This window comes from Lissotriton helveticus, chromosome 3_2 (genome assembly GCF_964261635.1).
Source record: "Lissotriton helveticus chromosome 3_2, aLisHel1.1, whole genome shotgun sequence".
NCBI classification, from domain to species: domain Eukaryota; kingdom Metazoa; phylum Chordata; class Amphibia; order Caudata; family Salamandridae; genus Lissotriton; species Lissotriton helveticus.
This window is the reverse complement of record NC_136062.1, coordinates 39,000,628-39,022,276: the sequence shown is the minus strand read 5'-3', so window position 1 is coordinate 39,022,276 and position 21,649 is coordinate 39,000,628. Positions and strand designations below refer to the sequence as shown.

General features: G+C 41.4%; 2 protein-coding genes across 7 annotated transcripts in view; one reads left to right on the top strand and one right to left on the bottom strand.

Moving 5' to 3' along the window:
- FGF7 (fibroblast growth factor 7) overlaps positions 1 to 21,321 on the top strand; it is a 290,470-nt gene extending 269,149 nt beyond the window's left edge. The window contains exon 4 of the mRNA XM_078684795.1: positions 19,700 to 21,321. Coding sequence (XP_078540921.1) covers positions 19,700 to 19,903 — 204 coding nt within the window. The 3' untranslated portion in view covers positions 19,904 to 21,321. The remainder of the gene's footprint in view (positions 1 to 19,699) is intronic.
- FAM227B (family with sequence similarity 227 member B) overlaps positions 1 to 21,649 on the bottom strand; it is a 3,234,040-nt gene that overhangs the window by 1,790,200 nt on the left and 1,422,191 nt on the right. The window lies entirely within an intron of this gene.

Genomic DNA, 21,649 nt, shown 5'->3' with positions numbered 1-21,649 from the left:
AAAAAAGAAGGTAGCCAGTATTAAAGTAATCAATAATGCCGAGAATACTGAGGACACAGCTGAAAAAAGAGAATGGGCTCAGACAATGCTAGACAGCGCAGCAGAAGTGAGCATAGCTCGCAAAGTCCTTATGAATCATCTGGAGACAGTGGACACGAATGAATATATTCAAGTGGAAACTGCAGACACCAGAGTTAGCAAACCTCACAAAATATATGAAATAACATTACGTATAGAGGGGGATAAGACTAGAAAAATAAGGGGTCTATTTTGGGATAATCTCTCCCAGGGCTATGACATCCTTCTAGCTGAACGAGACTGGCCACCCGAGTTTGTCAGGGAGTGCCCTCATGGCGAAGAAATAATTATGCCTGCCTTCTCAAATCATATTCCAATTCATAAAAAATATACACTTGCAAGAAAGTGGGCAGTAGCTCTAGCTCCTGCTTTATATAAAAATCATGTAGGATGGGATGAGGACTCTCCTCCTCACAAAATCCAGTTAAAATCACAACCTACTGCACAGAGGCAGTACCCAATTAAGCAAGAAGCTAAAAAACAGGTAAAAGAGATCCTAGATCAACTTGAATACCAGGGGGTGATTGAAACTTGCACCTCACAAATGAACAACCCTTTGTTTCCTGTCTCCAAACCAGACAACTCATATCGTCTAGTTTTGGATTACAGACACCTTAACTCATGTTGCAAAACTTTTGCAGTGCAAAACTCGCATAGTGCTGCACTAATGAATAACATAGTGCGCAAAAAATACAAAACAACATTAGACATCTCTAATGGATTCTTTTGTCAAAATATAGCACCAGAGAGCAGATATTTGACTGCGTTCTCGGTAAATGGCTCGCAAAAAAGTTTCTGCCGTTTACCCCAGGGGCACAAGAACAGCCCAGGATTATTCTCAACGAGAGTAACAGAATTACTACAAACAGATGATGACAAGGCATTATCATATGTCGACGACATTTACCTAACAGATGATGACTTGGATACTCACTTGAAGAGAGTGAACACCATAATACTTAGGTTCGCAGCAGAGGGTTACAAATTCAACTTTAAAAAATCAAGAATTGCCCATCTAACAGTCCTGTTTTTAGGATATGAATTATCAAGTAAAGGCAAAAGCCTGGCTGACAATTTCCTAGAGAAATGTGCTGTACTCCAAGCTCCTAGAACACTAAAAAACTTACAATCAATTGTAGGCTTCCTAAATTTCGGAAGAACATACATTGCAAATTACGCAGAAAGGGTCAAACCCCTTTATGATCTAATAAAACCAGATTTTAAAAGAATCAATTGGACTCAAAAACACACAGAAATTTTGAGGTCTTTACAAACAGACATGTTAATTAAAACAAAATTAGAAACACGTGATAACACACGCAACCTTGTGATTCGAGTCATCCCAGGAAGATGCGGATTCACATACCTGACCTGTAATGAGGGAGAAACGGTACCAATAGCATACAAATCACACTTGTACACAAAAGCTGAAATGAAATTCAGCCCAACGGAAAAAATTCTAACCGCGGTACAGACTGCTGTAGCAAAAGAACGAGCCCTAGCACAAGGTAAACGAATAATAATTGTGACACCGATACCAGCCCTGGAGGCGGTAACAAAGGCAAGCATCCCGAATGCTAAAGCACTCCATCCAAGATGGATACAGTGGGCTAATTCCCTTGCTGCAACAGACGTGGCTTACGAATTTGATCCCAACTTAAAAACACAAGAATTTCTCCAATATGACTTCGAATGTCCTCTGCCGACCGAAATTCTGCCTCTAGAACATTACGGCTGTATAATATATACAGACGGATCAGCACAACCCGCAGTGGGGGGTAAACAAGCTTACAGTGCTGCGTGCGCGATTGTTAAAGGTCGCTGGCACGAAGGGAAATTTAGACCACTGGTAACTAAAACACAATCTCTAGGAGATTGTACAGCTCAGCGAGCAGAACTACTGGCATTCAAGATGGCGCTTGAAAATACCGATCGAGAATTCCCCACACTCATAGTGTGCGATTCGTATTATTGCGTTCAGTCTTACAATGAATACTTGCAGATCTGGCTTCAGAATGGTTTTAAGGATGCAAAAGGTGGCACAATCAAGCATAAAACGCTTTGGAAACAAATAGTTCTTTTACAAAAAGAACTACCAAAAACTCACGTGATACACTCACTGAGTCATCAGCGTGATGGCGTTCACGTAGCAGGGAATTCATTGGCTGAGACAGCCACAACGGTAGCAACTGACTCGGCTTCCGTAGTTAGAAAAAAGCGTACAGTAAAATACATTGACGGTGAAACAGTGCTGGCGGTGAGAACGTCATCAAAAGGCGACTGCTCAGCACTGCCGATCAATTACCCACTCAATTATACATACATAATTGATGCAAACTCCGTCCATTTTGCTCGAATCCCTGGAGTGGGGGAAAGAGTAATTCCAAACACAGAAAGGAGAGGCTTGTTAATAGCAGACGCACATATGGGTGAGGGTCTCAGACACCTCAAACTAAAAGATTCCCTGGAAGAATTACAATCAGTGCACTGGTGGCCAGGTATGAGCCTGCATCATCACATCTTTGTAAAGAACTGCCCAGACTGCAATAGAGATCGCAGTGGCGAGAGAAACGGTATATTACCATGGCGTTTCACTCCAGAATGGATCAACAATAAAAATTAATGCGTCCAATTAACATATAAAGACTATTTTCCACTTGTGATGTAGACCCCAGCACTCGGCTGACGTCTGGACTGTTATAAAAAGATTTGCGAGTCTATAATGGCATATACGCTAGAAGCATGCTACGTTTGGCTAAATGTTTTTTCCTCTTGCCCTAAAGCGTGTGGAAAAACATGGCCAAATGAGCATAGCATAGCGGGACTCTTCTCACTTCCTACCTGAGGCAACGGGATGGTGTAAAGAAAAAACCAAAGGCATAAAGTAATCTATAACAGCGAAGGTATTAGGTTCGGGAGCTTGGTGGGTCAAACATCTAATAAGTGTCCAACGTAGTCTAAACAACCTGCCAAGAAATTCTCTGAGGGGATTCAGTCCGTACGAATTATTGTTTGGAACTAGAATGATGGTCTTAGATCTTGACAGTCAGACTTCAGTGGTTAAAGAAAAAAGCTTTGATATCAAAGATCGTTTGGCTATTTTGCAGGACTTAAACGAAACAAGGAAAGACCTGAGCAACATAAAGTTGAAACAACAGCCAACAACCACTGAAGAAAAACCACCTGTCCCAGCAAGACCTGTCTGGATTCCAAAAGTCGGGGATCTAGTCAGAGAAAAGATCGCGGTAAAGAAGGAATTTGGGCCTTCTTACAGAAAAGCAGTTCCTGTCTTGTCTATCAACGGGACAAGATCAGTAGTACTACCGCCCCTTGATGGTAAAAAGGAGAACAGAGTTGTATCAATCGACCTGATAAAACCACAATCATGTGGCCGATAACAAACGGTTGAATCTAAGAGGCTAATCACATTCGAAATGCCTACAGAAAAACAACAAGGACTATGCAACAACACTATGGAACTTAAACCTCTAAAAACCCAAATAAAAACATATAGCAGAGACACACCAATCTACAATGAAGTAACAAATGACTATGCTGCTGCAACAAAACACGCTAATAATGCAAACAGTAATCCTGAAGCAATTGGAACAATAGACAGAACAGCATCCGGCTACTTCATCAACTTCAATGATTCATCTGAAGATCTGAGTGAATCAAAGAAACAGACATCAACAAAAACTTTTAAAGATAAAGCTAAGGAACTTTTTCAACATCTGAAAGAAACCTATCTAATTTCTCCATGGATTGAATTTTGGGTGGCCTTAGGTGCATTTTTTCCTCATACTTTGGCTCATCATGGTACTATGTTTGGGACATTTCATTGAGGGAAAATATGCTAATATGGACACAGCAAGCCAGAAAATCAACTTGGTCCTCAAACCACATACGTCTTCACACGTCGAGAAAAGAGAACTTTCTTCAGTCAACTTCACAGCCAATCCTATACCCGGTGGGGTAGCATGGGACAATACTGATTATGAAATCTATGGTCCGGTAGAAATCCTGAAGTATCCACATCAAATTAAGATCTCATTGAGTGACTTTGTAAAACCAAGCTCATATGCTGATGATTGGGACTTTGAAAGTATTAATGATATGATGTCTGACCTAGTGATGTCTGCTAAATTTACAAAACATGATTATTTGCAGGGTTCGTCTAATTATGATAAAATGTTCTGCTATAATCACTTTGGTAACCATTATCTGCATAAATCTGCACAACCTAGAAATGTTTTAAATTATAATCAATGGGAACACTGTGCAACCCCTCCAAAAGGTAGCTCAAGAACTTTTTATGACAAATATTCATATTTTTCAGGGTTCAACACAAGTAATGCAGAAACATTTTATTTCAAATTGTCAAACAGGACAGGTACGAAGACCATGCTTACAAACACTAAATTGATATATTCAGACGCATTTTTTGAGCAAATGAGTACATTTGGTTTTGATTACTGGGACAAAAATGTTGAAGTAAAAAGTGTTTGGGGTACAAAGGAATGGCAAGTACAAGGTATAGAATCATTGTTTAGAGCCTGCATGATCCCAAAACAAATTATATTTTTGAATTACACTGTTCAACAAACTACCTGTCTTAGCCTAGCCAAAATCAAAGACTTAAACAAACCGTCTATTCCAAAGCCAACAATGAACAGTAATATATCTATAGATGAGGAGATAGATGTAAACCATATATTAAGCCAAAACAGAACACATCCTGATTGGAAACAGTGGTTGATCTGGCCAACAGATACTAATAACTGTCAAAACAGATTCCTGAACAAAATCCAGGGGTTCACATTGACCAGGCCAGACCCTAGATATTCCCAAAGACAACATCCAGGGATAGTAACCACCTACAGCGTGGGCAAGCTCTGCCTTCAATGGCTACAAACATCCACGCTGGCAGAAATTAAGCAACACCTAACTTTACTTACTGATGGTGCTGACTTGCGTGATTTCATTATGGGACCGCGCAAACAGCGTCAAAAACGCTTCATAGCAGCCTCTATATATGCAGCTTATAACGAAGCCTGGAAAATAACTCAAATTGAAACGTCAGAGAGAATACGGGAAATTGACCGTATTAATTTGGAAAAATCACTTTCTGTAGTGGACAATGGGTTAATGACTCTGTCCTCCAGAATATACTCTTTGGACAGCATTGTGTCTTCAGCAATCAACATAATATCGCAAGACTTACTGCTGTTACAACACGGTCAGTCCCAATTGCGTTCTATTGTACAGCTTGGCTGGACGTTACAAAATCTGCGTTCAGGCTATGTGCCTTGGCGTTTAATCAACACAACGTCACTATTCAATAACTTTAACCTTACTGATAAACAAATCAGTATGGCACAGAAGGGTGCTGATTATACAAGCCTGAGCATTGAGAAACTCGAGAGATTACCATTGACAATGTCAGAACGACCTGTCATTGAATGGATAATACATGGGATAATTAATATTCCAATATCTACTTTCAGGTTTCAATACTGCCAAAAATATATACAGGCTGGCATGTACGAAAAATTGGGAAAAGGGTACATTAAGTCAACATGGAACTTGCCCTATTCACATGCATGTGTCAGTAATAAAGGCCAGAAAGTGTTTCTTAGTGGCAACAATTGTGCAATGTCACTAAGCGGTACACTTCTGTGTAATGGTATTAATTTGCATGGAGCCTGTGAAGGGACCTCAAATAACCTTTCATGTCACCAGCTAGGCACACCTGCAACACAAATAGAGCCATTCTTTAGGAGACTATCGAACGGGAGTTACATTCTAATAGTAGACCGCAGATGTTGTAGTTTGGTGCCCGAAATACCTTATCTCATAACTACGACTGCGAAGGTCATGTGCTGTGAACGAGTATTGTTCCCCAGCGCAATGCCAGACAGGGAGGCAAGGTTATGGCCGAATTTGAAAATTGCTTCTATTCGAATTGATACTTTAAGCAGAATGAAAACAGTGCTCCTTCAGACGCCGACCAGGCTCACGTCATCAAAAGAAACGTAAGATCTCCAAGTTGCAAGGACAACGGCAGAGATTCATTCATTGTTATCAACTAATTCCGCCATACATTTCGCGGAAATCCTGAACGAAATCTTAAATATTTCTGATACCAGTGGAGTCTCAAATGTATTTAAGACAGTGTTTTCGGTGGCTTTAACACCATTTAAAGCCATTCTGGGTATTTTTCCGGAGTTCGTCCATTCCATCTTTGGTGGACTTCCTCTCCTTTTGGGACTAGTGGCAGGAATCCTATTTTTGATCCTGTTATTTCGCTATGGCAAACCGTGTCACAGACAAAACACCTGCGACAAGGGAAGAAACAATCCTAGCCATTGGATACCGGGACCGGATATCTAAAATATTGGGACTATCCCGGCTTAGAGACCTGAACATGACTTGGTTTCTTTCATTTAGACCAATGTGGCAAAGCTGTGTTTTACCTGTATTAAGGTGCTTGCTATGCGGAGAAGAATGCGTGTTGGACACCTGTCTGACGCTACAATCGGATGCGCCAATGGATGCAGAAACTTTGTTGGGTCCGGTCACGGCTCATGCATTGTGCTGTCCCCAGCGGCTACCAATCCTGATGACGGCATTCGTGGAGACTTCACCACTACGATTGAGGGGTAGTGAGGTTCAAGATGAAAGCAGCATCGATCAGGTACGACCTTCTGTCAGCTATGCTGATCAAAACATCAATGGAGGCAATCATGCTCATGAATGCATGGTAACATCTTTTTCCGAGTTAGTGGAACTCTCACAGGAAGCTGTTGACAGCTTTTTCGACAGTCTAAAAAATATGATGTTCTCACCAGAGCAGAAATAATGACTTTTGAGCAAGCGAGCACACGGCGTTCCCATCACCCTGAATTTGGCCTTCAACTTTAATGATAAAGTAACATGAACAATTTTTCTCTCCAGCATGGACAGCAGATTTTTTCACAATCCCCAAAATATTTTTTTACAATTTTTCGGGACACTTATCTTCTGCTTAAAGTAGAAACTATTCTTAGAGAACTGAATTTTTATTTTAGGAGCTTTAGAGACATTAGCTGCCCTCTGACATGTTCATGGATATTTTATTTTGTGATGAAATGGTCTCGCATTTTTCTTCTGTATTAAGAGCCATTTCATGTGTTATTTTCATATTTTATTAATAATGATGTATGGATATGCGGGATTAATTTAGCATTTCTCTACTGCTTGAGTGCATATAGTGCATATGATTATTTTTTCTCGTATATTACATAATTTCAAAATGCATATGAATGTATTTTGGGGTGGTACGGTATACACATACACTACTGTATATTTACTATGCCTAGATCTTGTAAATATGGACATAGTCTGCGTGGAGTGGGTGTCAATTATTCCTATAGGTTCTGTATCGATCCCCCTATTCCTGACCCTGGTTTGGTTAATAATTAACTAGCAGCCATCCGACGGTGTAAAAACCGTTATCTGATTAAGCCACACCACGGCACAGAAACGTGTTATCTGATTAGGTCATAACGCATGCCATCTAATTAGGCAAGCGCTATTCCTCCAGCCCCTGATAAGGCATACGGAGTTCTCAAAATAAATCAAACCTATGACAACCTGGGAAAATCCCGACAGCCATTGTTTTGATTTCACAGAGAACTTCAGTAAAGAATGTGCTAACGACCAGTTCGTATGACATCCTTATTGACGTATCTATGTCCATCCTTACGTCAATCTCGGCACCTTACAGGTATAAATATTACCGACATTGCCTTAAGCAAACACACGCGGTGGTGATGAGATCGGAGCAGCGAGACTTGCCGAAGAGGCCAGCACAGAGCGGACCCCGCTGGCGCTGCCCCGCCTTCCTGACGCGCTGAAAACGACACGCTGCTTTTCTCCTGCCGAGAAATCCAGCTCCGGCGCTTCCAAGCAGCCCTCGCAGGCAGCTGGAATATCAAGACCAGAGACGAGAGATACCAGCCCTCAACCATTCTAGATCTCAGGTACAGAACTGAATAACCCCTTGCAGAGAATTCTTGAGTCAGTCACTTGGCAAAACAAACTTAACTTAAACTGCTACTTATCTACTCCCGCCCACGTATTAGGCTTAGGTCAGATACACTGGGGTAGGCGTGGTTAGAAGCACCAGTTGAGTACGATTAGTCAAATGTATATATGTATGTATCTATTTTATCAATTTTAAATATCATATGGCTTAGAAACCATATCAATGCTTTTACAGTATTATTTTATACTTCTGCTTTTATTGTATGCACTTTACTTAACCATAAGTATTGCAATAATATCGATTCATTTCTCCTGTACGAGAAAAGAGACTGATCAATAAATAACATCTTTTATTGAACACGCCCGTCTCTTCCTTTTCTCTACAATCTGGTGAAACTAAGAATGCACTGAACTGACTGAGTAAAATAAGTTGTCTTTTGTTTTCACACGACTCTAGAGATACACTCTTGATTAGGGGAGAGCAAAGTTGTCATGTTCTATGGTTGTCAGAAACTAAATCCCTTCTTGTCTATCCAGGGAGGTTAAACTCCTCCTTGCCTATTCGAGAAAGTTTCTAGTGAACTCTGAGCTAGCTGGCAAACCCAAAACTTTAAGTCTAATATCGTCAGTAGAACACCTAGTTAACCTCCGTCCTAGGTCTATACTATTGAAGGTATTATTCCAATGCGCAGAGCCTATTGGGATAATAGGAACTACACTACACCGTGGTACACATTTTGAAGGCTCTCCTCCGTGAGAGAGAGGTGAGTGCCAGATTTTTTTACACTTGAGGCATTGGTCGTTTATTAAGCATTGATACAGTTAGTAATTTGCTACTGCTTTTCCATTTGTGATTCTTTAGGTGGATTCACCTCATGTTTGGGGCCCACTTAGAGGCGCAACAGACCCGGGTCTGTAATAGAAACGATCCGTGACATTTTTGATGTAAGTGACCTGGAATATTACTTCATCTTTCCCCCGATATAGGCCTGTATCTCTGTCTTTCCAAGTGCTTTGGGGCTTTAATTTCGAACAACACGTGTATATCTTCACGGACTTCACTCGGTGACTTTCATGGTGCGAAGTTATTTATTGATTATATCCTTATCTTATCAAACCCCCATTTATAGATTATTCTCCTGGGGCGTTCTGCTCTTTGCTGTTTGCACTAACCACACATCCTTTGTGGCACTGTGGTAACCATAACTGCACGGGCATCTGCCCGGATTAGCCAGTATGCTTTATACAAGTATGAGGTCAGAAATATATGTGAATTAATTCATATATTCATTTTATTTAGTTTTGTTTGATTGCATTTGTCCTGAGGAGGCTAAGAAGAATGTCTAAGGCCAAAAGGCGTCAACGTCGACATCTATTAAGGAGGAGTCTTTATAAAATTAATAAGTAGCGGTTTAGAAACTATTTAGTGACACAATAGAGCTATAAGAAAATAAGTTCCTTTGCCTAAAGTGTTTAACTGGACTACCTCTGAGTGTATCACCCAGAAAAAATGGGTGAACACTAGTTTAATTTTTTTCTGGGTATTGGCAACGTATAGTTGCATGTATGGTTTTGTATATATTTTTTACATGTTATTATGTTAGTAATGATGTGTTGTTCATTGATTGGTGCCATTGTATATGTGTGTCTTTATCTATTTGATAATATGTGTGTGAAGGACTAGAAACTGAAGAGAGGGAAATGAAATGTGCTCTACTAAAAATAAAAACTTTATATTAATTCCTCCATATTCATTTATTTTTGTATATAATAGTGTCCCTTACCCATGTATAGGAGGGTGATTTGGCTATACCCCGTACACATATATAGAAGAAAGAATAAACCAGCACATCAACTTAAAGTGTGACGTCGGAGCCGGTGCCACTCCTCAACACCATGCTGCTGCCAGCATCGGAGCTGCAGTCCCCGGTCAACGCAATGACCATGACTTGCAATGCAGGCCTGACAACGCAGCGGTGCCTCCGAAGAACCCTCACAGAGGGAGTGATGTGCACTGTGCTACCGAAGTACATGGTGCCCAACACCGACGCCACAGGGTGGCCCCGTGGTGTGACATCGACACTGCGAAATCAACGCTGCATGGCATGAATCTTGACACTTCATGAACTCCGCACCACCAGCGGAACCGCTGCTCCCTGCCAATGCTGCATCACCTCCCATGTGCCTTGCAATGGCCCGATCACCAACATGCCAACGACCTGCAACAACAATAAAGAATCAATGCCGCATTGCACCTTCGACACCTCACCACCCTGGCTCCTCACAACTTCTTTATTTGCCATAGTTTCTAAGGTACTGTAACCAGAGTCTGTACAACTCCGTAGCAGGCCCGCGCTCATCACGGTCGGTCCCGAATTGGGCGGATACCAATCTGTTTGTACCTACAGCGGAGACCGAGCAACCTTGGCCGATGCCCGGTAGAGCTGTCCTATGCAGCTATAGAGGAGTCTGGCCCCTTGGCCATCACCTACCCAGCGGGTCATCTGACATTGTTTTCCTCTTCTCCCCGGTCCTGTCTCCTTCACTCCCCCTCTCTCTGTGATTCTTTGAGTCAAACGGTTGTAACTATGTAACCTGTAACTCGCTGATTCAACTGATATAATAACTATGTATCCTGTAACTTTTGATCCTCATGTAAAGCGCTCTGATACCTCCGGGTCTAGCCAGCGCTATACAAAACTTTGCAAATAAAAAAAATTAAAAAATAAATAAATAAAATAAAATAAAATAAACTAAAACTGCATTTAATCTTTCTAAACTGGTGGGGAGTACGTTTGTGCTGTTCTCACTGTGTTTGTGTGTGTACAAATATTTTACGCATCCCCTCCTGGGATAATCCTGACTGCTATTGCCAAGCTACCAAGTGGGTAAGCACCGGTTATTCTGAGGGTGTAACTTACCACACTAGTGTGAGTGTCCCTGCTAGGACAGTGTGCAAACCACTGCCAACCAGAGACCCCATTTTTAACAATGGTCAAAGACAATCAAAAAGGTAATAAGTAAGAAGAGAGGCATGCATGAATGGGAATAATTGGGTTGTTGGTTGACTGGGGTGCACGCCCTGGTCAAGCAGCAACCTCAGTTCTTGTAAGAGTGAGGCACACGCCAACCCTAATTTAACCTGAGCTCACTCCTGTGGTAGCAGTCAGTCTTAACTTAGAGGCAATGTGTAAGGAATTTATGCAACAATTCAAACAGTAATAAAGTGAAAACACCACACAGAAAGGATTCCACACCAAGTTAGAAAAACAGAACATATATTAATAAAGCATACCAAAATGACAAAAATCCAATCAGTAGAACCAAAGCACAAAGCATCAACTGTAGATATATGGTCACGCTGGACCGGGGCAAAGAACTGAAAGGCCTCTCTTTGAAGTCTCCCCTACTTCAAATATTTATCCAAACAATGGCTCTTGAGCAAAACTCATACACACATTAAATTAGGGACCTATAATTGTGCATCATGCATACAAGAGAAATTGAAGAAAATGAAAACAGATAAAGGGAGGCCAGAGAACACCATGATAGAATATCAAAAGAAACCATGTACAAATATATAAAGAATTTTAATCATACCCAAAATTATTAAAAGTTTTTCACTCCTACACAATATAAAAAAACAACAGGACATATAAAGAAGATCATAAAATGCACACAATGGCAGAGGAAAAGACGTATACAACAATCAACACAATATATAATCAAAATATTGATGTCCTCAATGATTTAGGCCATGTTGGAAGTGTCAACAGCGTTTCAACCCCAGATGGTTTGCGGGGTCATCATCAGGACTAAAAAGCTTCAGGAGTGGGAAGCGACCATTTAGTACAAATTTAAAGGATGGACAGCCTATGAGTCCTCTTTGTCTTCAAAAGTGAGCAAAAAGTTTGTTTATTTATTGAATAAATTAACAAGAGGAACCAAGAGCTGTAACTGCAATCAACTCAATGTTAAGTCATCAGTCACTAGCATGAAAAAATCAGCATGGCAATGTTCAAATGTTGGAGGAGCTCAAGGAGACATCTGAGCCTTACCTAGAGAATTTATTGGCAAGAACTCAGCGTGTAGTTTCCACCCGACATCGACCGGCCCAAAATACCGCAACCCTACTTCAAAGGCACAAATGCTTATAAGTACTGGATCTCTGACACCACTAACTCAGTACACTTCTGGACCTGAGGACACTGCCAAAAAGAAGGACAACTGTGCTGCTGAAAGGACCGTCACTCTGGTGGACTCTGCTGGACTTTGCTCACTCTTGCTCTGCTGTGCCTTGCCTGGCAGTGAGAAGGACTGGACCTCCATATCTACATCCCCAGAACCGAGTAACTCCAAGGGCTTGCTGGCTTGCAGCCAGTTCTGTAGTCTCAGGGACATAAAATACTTCATTCAACTCTGCTACAGCCTCTGGACTCTGCCAAGTTGTGCAATCTAGTCCTGGTCCCTTGAAAGCAGGTTTCCTGGCTGTTTGCCTGCAGAATTCATGCATCATCCACTGTACCCTGGCGGTATCCGGCGCATTCACCTTCGACGCCTATGCATTGGTGCTTCGAGAACTCCACAGCAACGACAGTGCGTTTCGAGGATGGGGCTGAAAAAGCGACTTGGAACCGGTGCAGTCATTCAGACCGGCGCATCGCTTCCAAATCCTCCTTGCAGCTTTTCCATGACATTTCCTCAGTGAAAGTACTGTTTTCAGTGAGGCCTGCTTGGCTCCTGTATCCGACCCGCGTTCCCACTCGATCGGATTGACTTTTAAGATTTGACTCGGTTCAGCACGACTAGATGTCACCGGTTGGCGCTGTAAGCTTTTAAGGACTATTTTTCAATTTAATCTTTCAAAATTCATAACTCTGGTTCTCCATATTGGATTTGTGGCATTTTGGTCTGTGTTACTCATAAACATATACTTTATTTTTCTAACTTGGTATGGAGTCTTTTTGTGGTGTTTTCACTGTGGTACTTTGATCCGTCAGCTTTCTATGGTCCGCTCGGAGGAGGCCTAAGTCTTCCCTGATAGTGTCTATCTTAGTTTCCACCACCATCCACGATCGTTCTATGGCCTGTAGAATATCATGGAGTGAAATGTCTTCTTAGGGAATAACCCCTTCCTGTCTGGTGTGAATTAGAGTCTCTGCATTCCTTGCTCGACCTCTCTTGTTGCTCGGTAACCCGCCTCTTGGTGGTCCGGCCCATGGTGCCTTCGAGGTCGATAATCCCTACCCCCAATGAGGGCTATGACAGGATGGGGCTGGTCGCAATCGTACTTGCTCTCTCCACAGGGTGAGTGGGAGCTGGCCGACCTGCGTCGCCCTCCATTTGTTATGTGACATTCAAGTTTTAGTCTCGTCCTCCGTGGGATCCAGTTCCGTTGCGATGGTGATGTCCGTACTCCACCTCCGCCCCAGACCCCTCCGCTTTTGGGCCCGTCACCTCCGACTCTGCCCTCGCTGCATCTGTGACCAATGTGAAGTCCCAGCCACCACTGCTGATTCACCGATGGCTCAGTAGATCCGTAATCAGAGGCCCCGTGTCCCAGTCTGCCTACTCACTCTGACCCAGCTTCGTCACCAGTCTCCCAACAAGTGTCAACAATTGCGGCAGCCATGCCGTCTACTGCGAGTGCTCGGCCTGCTGTCCATCACTCTGGGGTCCCAGCCTGCATCTCTAGCTCCGCTGTTCAAAGTCTGAGGGGCTTTGCCGCCCGCGTCTCTGTTCCAGCCCCTGTACTCTCCGTCAGCCACAAAGCAGCGTTTTCAGCAGTTGGAGCTGTGCTCGGGGCACTTGTCCGGCCTGGCGAGTCGCTGCCCCTCCGTATCTGGCGTCCCACCGCTACGCCTATCAGGTGCCTATCAGGTGTCACACTGTGCTGGTCTGTCTCGCCACCGACCCTGAACTTCCAGGACTGCTCCGGGACACCAAGCCTTCCCTGCTGTGCTCCGCTGTGAGTCCTTATTGCGCCTCAACAATGGCCTGCACGAGTGTCCTTCGTAGCGCTGTGCCCCCGCCTCGTTCAGTTGAGGGTGCAGCGCAAGGCAGCCAGTCTCACAGCCCCGTCTGTACCTCAACCGTCCTCTGGGCTCCCTGCATGGTCTCCTCTCCCGTGTGTGGGTACGCGCCAGGCCACGGGGTCCACTGCAGCTCTTCCCGCACCTCCTCCTTAACCACGTTAGTTCCCGCTCCCATGTCTGCCGGTGCCAATCGTCCTGCGTCTAAGGCAGCAGCGCAAGGCAATCGTCCAGCAGGTCCCCAGCTTCGCTTCTCACCAGGAGCCGTTAGTGCCGCACGGCCGCCATTTTGCTCAGCCCGCGGCCTCAGGTCTTTGGGTCCCCTGAAGCACTTTCCCACGCCACCTTCTCACCAGCGTTAGTCCCGATCCCCTGCCTCTGCCTGGGTCACTTTTCCTGCATCCGAGGTGGCAGCGCAAGGCGATCTCGAAGCAAGCCCACAGCTCTTCGCCACACCAGGAGCCGTTATTGCCACGAAGCCGCCATCTTGCGCGGTCCGCGCCTCACCAGTTCATCCTCCCTATGTCGGGGCTATTGATCTCCCGCAGTAAGTTTAAGTGTCCCTGACGCCCCTGTGTTTCCGACACCCCCAGGGCCAGTCATCTCGCTCGAGGCTCCTCTTTAGGGGGCAGGATGGTGCCAGAGAGGGGTTCACCGACGGGAGCTCTGATTCAGGCTCCCGTCTCCATCGGCATCAGGCCACGCCCCCGACACATATGCATGATATATGTGGAAAAATAACATATACTCATTATCAGTGTTCAGCCCATATGTGGGCAGTCCTGGCAATGGGTATATGGTTTGAAAAAGACTTACCTGTAGATCATCAAAAACAGGATCATAATCCTCGGTGTGAAGGTCCTCCTGCTGTGAAGGGGGGACCTGGAGAAAGGGGTCAACGTCAGCATCTGCCTGGAGGAAGAAGAAAGGGGTGAGTACGCACCCCAACCCCTTCCCCACCGCCACCTTGAAGCAGACGGTTGGCTCTGTGGTTTGCTCATGGAACAGGCAACTTGTAATGCGGATGGCGGTACGGCTACCCAGTACCATCCTACGGTGGCTGTATTTCCCTAACTGCGAACCCTGCTGGTGGTCTTGGTAGTCTAGCAGCAGTCAATGCAAAGCAGATCCATCGAACACATAATATGGCAGACAGATCGCGAGCTCCCGATGCTTGGACCACCACTGCCAGAGACCCCAAGCTGATAATAAGACCCTATGTCAGAAGGTAAAACGTTTGACCAGGAAGAGACTGTTTTCTGTGTCCGACCTATGCTCCATCATGGTTGGCCTAAATCCGTACCTCTGTCCCAGTGTAGCATGACCAGTTTCCCTCAGTTGTCTCTTTGTGCTTTTTGGTGCTATTTTTTTCTAAAATTTAAAACATTCTTATCTCCTGGTCTCCCTCGTGGACTTATGCATTTTTGGGGTCATTTTGTTAAGTAACATACTCTCTACTGGTATAAATTAGCATGGTATTTTTATTGCGTTGAGTTTCTGACTTTTTAGCTGTTTTGTTACTTTTATATCCTTTACACATTTTTTTAAGTTAAGCATATCTGCTCTTTGCCATAATTATCAGTGGTTGGGCACAAGTTTAAATTGCTGAAACCTTCACTAGACCTAACAAGAATAGTGACATTATTACTTGTGATGGACTACCATCCACGCCAAGTTATAATCCACTTACTCACAAGTTAGCTCTCAAAAGATTGTTGAGGTTGTTTTTGCTTAGAAGGGTATTGGTGTCAGACGTGGAGTTGCGAGATGAGTTTAAGCACTGGATTGTCTATGGAGAAGTCTTTGAAAGATCTGGAGGTTTGATCTTCTCTTATGTGATGACCTTGATTTGTCGGTAGAATGCAAGGTATGGAGATAGACATGGCAAAGTAGTCTGTCCTGTATAAGTGTTTTGCAGTGGATTGTTGGTTTTCTTGAGAATACAAGGTCACATTGAGTATATCGATGAGGCTGAAGAGAGTGTCTCTTGTTTTTTGTGAGCTTTTGTTTCCTGGGAGGTGAGTCACCCAAGTGGGTGGTGTGTGCATGTCAGATGGGCAAGGTAGTTAGGAGATCTGAGAATTCATCAATGTAGTGCCTGGGAGGTTTGTAGACGAGCTGGAAGGTGGAGGTCGGAGGCATATGACCATATTAGTGTATGGATTAGCAGCATACATTGAATCCATATTAATAAGTATATAAGAAATGCCAAAATGTGCCTGACAATTTTAGTAGCTATTGTTTGAGTAACGTATCAGGGGAAATGCCAAAGCCATACCATCTGCAACTGATTATAGAGACATTAGCTCAAGGGATTGCTCCAAATGCTTTTTTAAACATGGACTGCTCTGTACGAGGAAGACCAAAGATAATTTTTTGAGATCAACAAGATGGCCAACCAAATTTAGAGTACCAAGCCATATCAGTGGGAATTTTTATGAAAGTGCCTCAAGCGACCAGGCGGCAAGGCCTATGTTTTTATTTCCCAGAAACAAATCCCTAAATAGAAATGAAATGTGCATGGTGGACATTTTATTCAGTTCTACGACTGTCATGCACTGCATTTGGTCATGAACATGAAACAAAGAGTCGGAAGGTCCACCCTTCCAGTGCTATTACTGCTGTGAGCATTAGGTGGGTGGTTTGCTGATGGGTGTTTCTGGCGGTGAAGCTGGCTTAGGCACCATCAGAACCTAGGCGATTTGCCCATATTTAAATGCAGAGGAGGAACTAATAAGTTGTTGTATGGAGCATGCACCATTTTAGAAGATGACCAATTACCATCATTTTGTAAAACGGGACTGAAACAAATCAATGGTACTCCTTACATTAAATGAAGAAGTTTTGCGTAAGGTTTTTTTTGGTTGAAAAAGTTGTCTTCATGAGGTATTTTTCATTAGTATGGTTATTTCACCTGAATCTGCCCGCAATCTGATCTGAAGCATTTTTTGCCTTCAGGGTGGATCTTCAGAGAAGTTAATCATTAATTAGCCTTGTATCATAAAACTGAATCCAAATGATCCATTGTCATGAGCACTTGCCCTACAGACAAATCTTTACATGTTTATTAACACATGATCTTATCCACTTTGACTCTCTTTACGTAATGCCACTCATAAATAACAATTTGTATGTGATGTCTTCATAATGAAATCAAACCCCTGAAGCTTCCTCAGCAAAGGTGTTATTGTTGTAACAATGGAATATCTCACACACAAGTATAACCAATTACACACTCTTCCTTCTACTGTTCCATTTACAGGGAGAGAATACATTATAGATTCTGTTTCAGAAAGTAGAGGGCACCATATCAAGGTAATTAAAAAAAATGACAATGACATACTCAATAATATTTTGACTAGACATCTGAAAAACTATCATAAGCGTACTGGATTTTTATTGCTTTTCATGTTCTCAATAGAAAACAGAAGTAGCCCTTTTTTAAATGTTGCCAAAAATTCTCATGTTTCATGGGAAGTTAACATGTCAAAATATAAGATGCACATTTTCACAATTGTTTTACACTGTTGATCATATTGATCTGATTGAAAGATTTTGACTCTTTGAAATCAATATTATAGAATTTCCTAGAGACAAACGTCTTCGTTTGCTAACTTAATATGTACATGTAGTCTACAATAAAGATTTAGTGAGATACAAGTAAGGAAAAAAATGGATTTAGGCTATAACACTTAAGCAGGTTTATTTAAGTTACACACACATAGCAATAAGTCCGTACTAGACTTCCTAAAGGAGGGTTTACTTCTCTGGCAGCAATTGAACACTGGAAAAATTAGTTGGACCTCAGCTTTTATTGAACCTCTCAACTGGCTCACCATGAGGCCTGCAGACTCTGCAAAACAGTTTACCTCAAAAAGTCCTTCATTTTAACCCAACAGCCTACCTTTACCAGACACTTGAGAGAGCAGATAGCAAGAGAACATTTTCAATCTCTACTACTTCTTGTGATTACCTTGTTTGCCACCAAATGGAACTTCTAAAGACAGGCTCCAAAAATTTGGAAAACCCTCTCATCTCATATAGGAATAGAACATTCTCTTTACTTTAAAACTAACTGAAGCTTTTCTTACCACACCCAACATAACCTCGGTTCCTGCATCCCTTCTCCTCTGCTCTACAAAAGGAAGCCTCCTATGCTTTTCATGTATTAAGAGCTCTTAAACAAAAAGATTATCCAACTATAAACAAATAATGTCTAATTTATATTTACATTTTGTGTACGATAAGAACTGTACTATATTCATGGCATCGATAATTGCTCCATGTGTGTTACAGCCATGGGTTTACTTCCTCTGCTATAAAAAGCTTCTGTTCCAATACTGTCAATAAACCTCATGCAAAATGTCTCTTTTTACGTCTCAACATTTCCTTATAACAATGTATGCACCACAACCTGAAGTGTACATGTAAAATGCTCTGACATGCTAGAAGTTGAGTAGCACTATGCCATAAACTATAAATAAATAAACACATAAACAAAATTAAAATATCATTGTGAGAGATGCATTTCACAGACACTGTCATAAGGAATACGATATTTTTAGCTCAGTCACCTGGGGAACTGAGATTCTGCAAATTACATACATTGAACAATCCCACAGAACATTCATGACATCACAGCACAATGTGCCTAGTAAGAATAGAAATGAGCAGCATGCAACCAATCTGAAGGCATTATACATCACTTAGAGATATTCCACCTACTCTTACTACTTGCACACATCCTACGCATACACACAACCAGATCAGGAGGACAGGCGTTCTCGTAGATCACTTCAAAAGTATGCAAGGATCTCCCACTCCTCTGTTCCTGAATACCATAAAAAGCTGACGACCTTGCTATTCAATTAACCAACCTTCCATCGGCAGGGCTAGGCACACACACCTGCTCAGAACAAGAATATCTTTGCAGGTGATAGTGCGCATTACATATAAACATAACATAATATGTAAATGCATACATTCTAGGTTTATATTGAAATCTGCAGCTTGCAAATTAAGCAACCATCCATGAAAACACAAACAGTAGTATGATGCACCAGATGTAGAAGGATTTCAGCCCACCTCCTCCATCCCCTTGGGTATCACACCCACTAAGGGTATACTATAATCAGTCCCTCTGATAAACAAACCTCAGTGAGATAGGTAACATCAAGGACAAGAGACATTGCTGCCAGACTCTGCCTTTCGCCCCGTATTTTAAGAAATATTTCAGGGCAATGGCTTGTTTTACAGATTATTCCTTCAACATTCCAGTCTTTCATGTATTGGGTTAATCAAAAAATCTATCTGAGGGGTGTTTCTTCTTAACTAAATTTGTTTGATGGATGGCTGCAACTATAAGCCTAATTTAATGTTAGGGTTCTGCGGTTCTGCATTCATGACTAAATAGAAAGTAATTTAATTGCATTCCAGATTTCTGGAATTCTATCAGGAAATGACACATTGGCCTGATAAAATGTCATTGAACTTGCATTCTGAAGAAATAATGCAAATGTATGTTAAATGGAACTAATTTCAATTGCTTTCCTTTTTGGCAGAAACTGAAGAATGAAGACTGCAATTTTGAAGAAATGATACTAGAAAATCATTACAACACATATGCATCAGCAAAGTGGCGGCACACAGGGAAAAGGATGTTTGTTGCAATAAACAATAAAGGTACACCAATGAAAGGAAAGAAATCCAAGAAGGGACAAAAAGCATCCCATTTTCTTCCAATGCATATCTCCAATAACACATGATCTACAACATACCAGTTCCAGCAGAAGGACTTTATTCTGAGCAGAACCTATGAATATTCAAGAGAGGCTGGAATACTACTGATATACTGAACAAGCTGGACTTGCGCATTTATGTTTATTTTAACTGGCTGAATTAAACAAAGATCTGAAAATATACACAAAGATTTAGTAACTAAAAGTTGTAAAAATTGTAAAGATTTGTACAATCAGATATTTTTTTTTTTTAAATGACTGGGTAATTTCTTAAATTATGTTACCCTGGAGAGAAAGAACTGACGTGATTATCTGGTAATGTATATATAAATATATATTAAGTGATCTGCTTGATAAATATGGCTGCTATAATAATAATAATAAAGAAGCAGATGATAATGTTATATGAAATAAGTTGGTATTAACGGCTGCTGGAATGATTTATCAGATTATCGAGTCAACTCTGTAAGTGACTATTGAGCAGTACTATAACATGTTGTATCAAAGCATAAACCATGAAAAGTAATTAGCATAAAAGTACAAAGAAAAAGACTATACTTGTAATTTTGTTCTATTGTCATTAGAAATCTATTCTAAAAGATTAACATTGCACCACTGTTAAACAGTTATACAAAATTAGAAGAACAGATAAATGAATGCTGCTCATTTGTAGAGGGGAATTCATATTTTAAGGGAATTTCAGAATTATGTATATACAACAATAGGAATACATGTGCTTCATCTCACATTTCACACAATATCATTTTTATATAATTCTGAAATAATAGTTCAAATATCCTGAAGGGCTTTTCTTCTATGTAACATACTTATCCTTTGTATAATTTCGGGCATATGACATAATATTTTTTTAGCAAATATTCATGCTTTCTCTGGTTTACAGCATTAAACAATATTTTAAGTTGTATTTGAGGTTTATTGTTCTAAGCTATTTAAGTTGATGTTATTTATAAAAAAAACTTATTAAGCTGCATCTGTTTCACATGATTTTAATTTTAACTCAATAAAAACATTTTCTGAGCTGAGCTGCATGCGTTGTTCCCTATGACTAGACACTGAGTCTAGTACACAACACCCTGCCAGTATACACTGGTTTGCAGACAGAAATGATTGACTGTAGCACTTTTTAAAAATAAATAGCTAACAGGGAAGAAAACAAATATGCATGCCGTCATTTGGAACCTACTGTTGTCAGACAAACTTAATACTGAATAAAAGCTACAGAATACTATTAACTGAGGAGGTTTTGCAAATCTCGTAACACCTATGTAAACTGGACTCCCTGCTACTAGTAAACATAAACACTTGATAAAATCCCCAAAACATTTTTGTGTTTCCTCCTTTAAAGAACCACAATTTACAAGAAAAGTGATGTTTTCTACTATACATTAATCACTAAACATGGAATAAAATCTTGTCACAAAGCAGTTTTTTGTAGTTATGTGCCACTGATTTGTAATTATAACTTCTCACTATTTTTTCTGAAGCAGTAGTCAAATCAACTAGAATGGTTACTCCTTGCAACTAGAAAGCTGATGATTGGTATTGTTGATTTTTAAGTAGAACGAAGTTTACCAGAGTTGTCAGCAAAGAGAAAGATGGATGCCTTTGTCTCTGAACGACGCATGACCTTGAGCAGATAAAGAGAGATTGTTTTTAACAATGAATGGACTATTGAGACCAACGTTGGATGATAGTAGTTTAGTGAGAAAGAAAAGAAAACCCAGAATCTTGAGAAATAGCCTAATTCTGTCC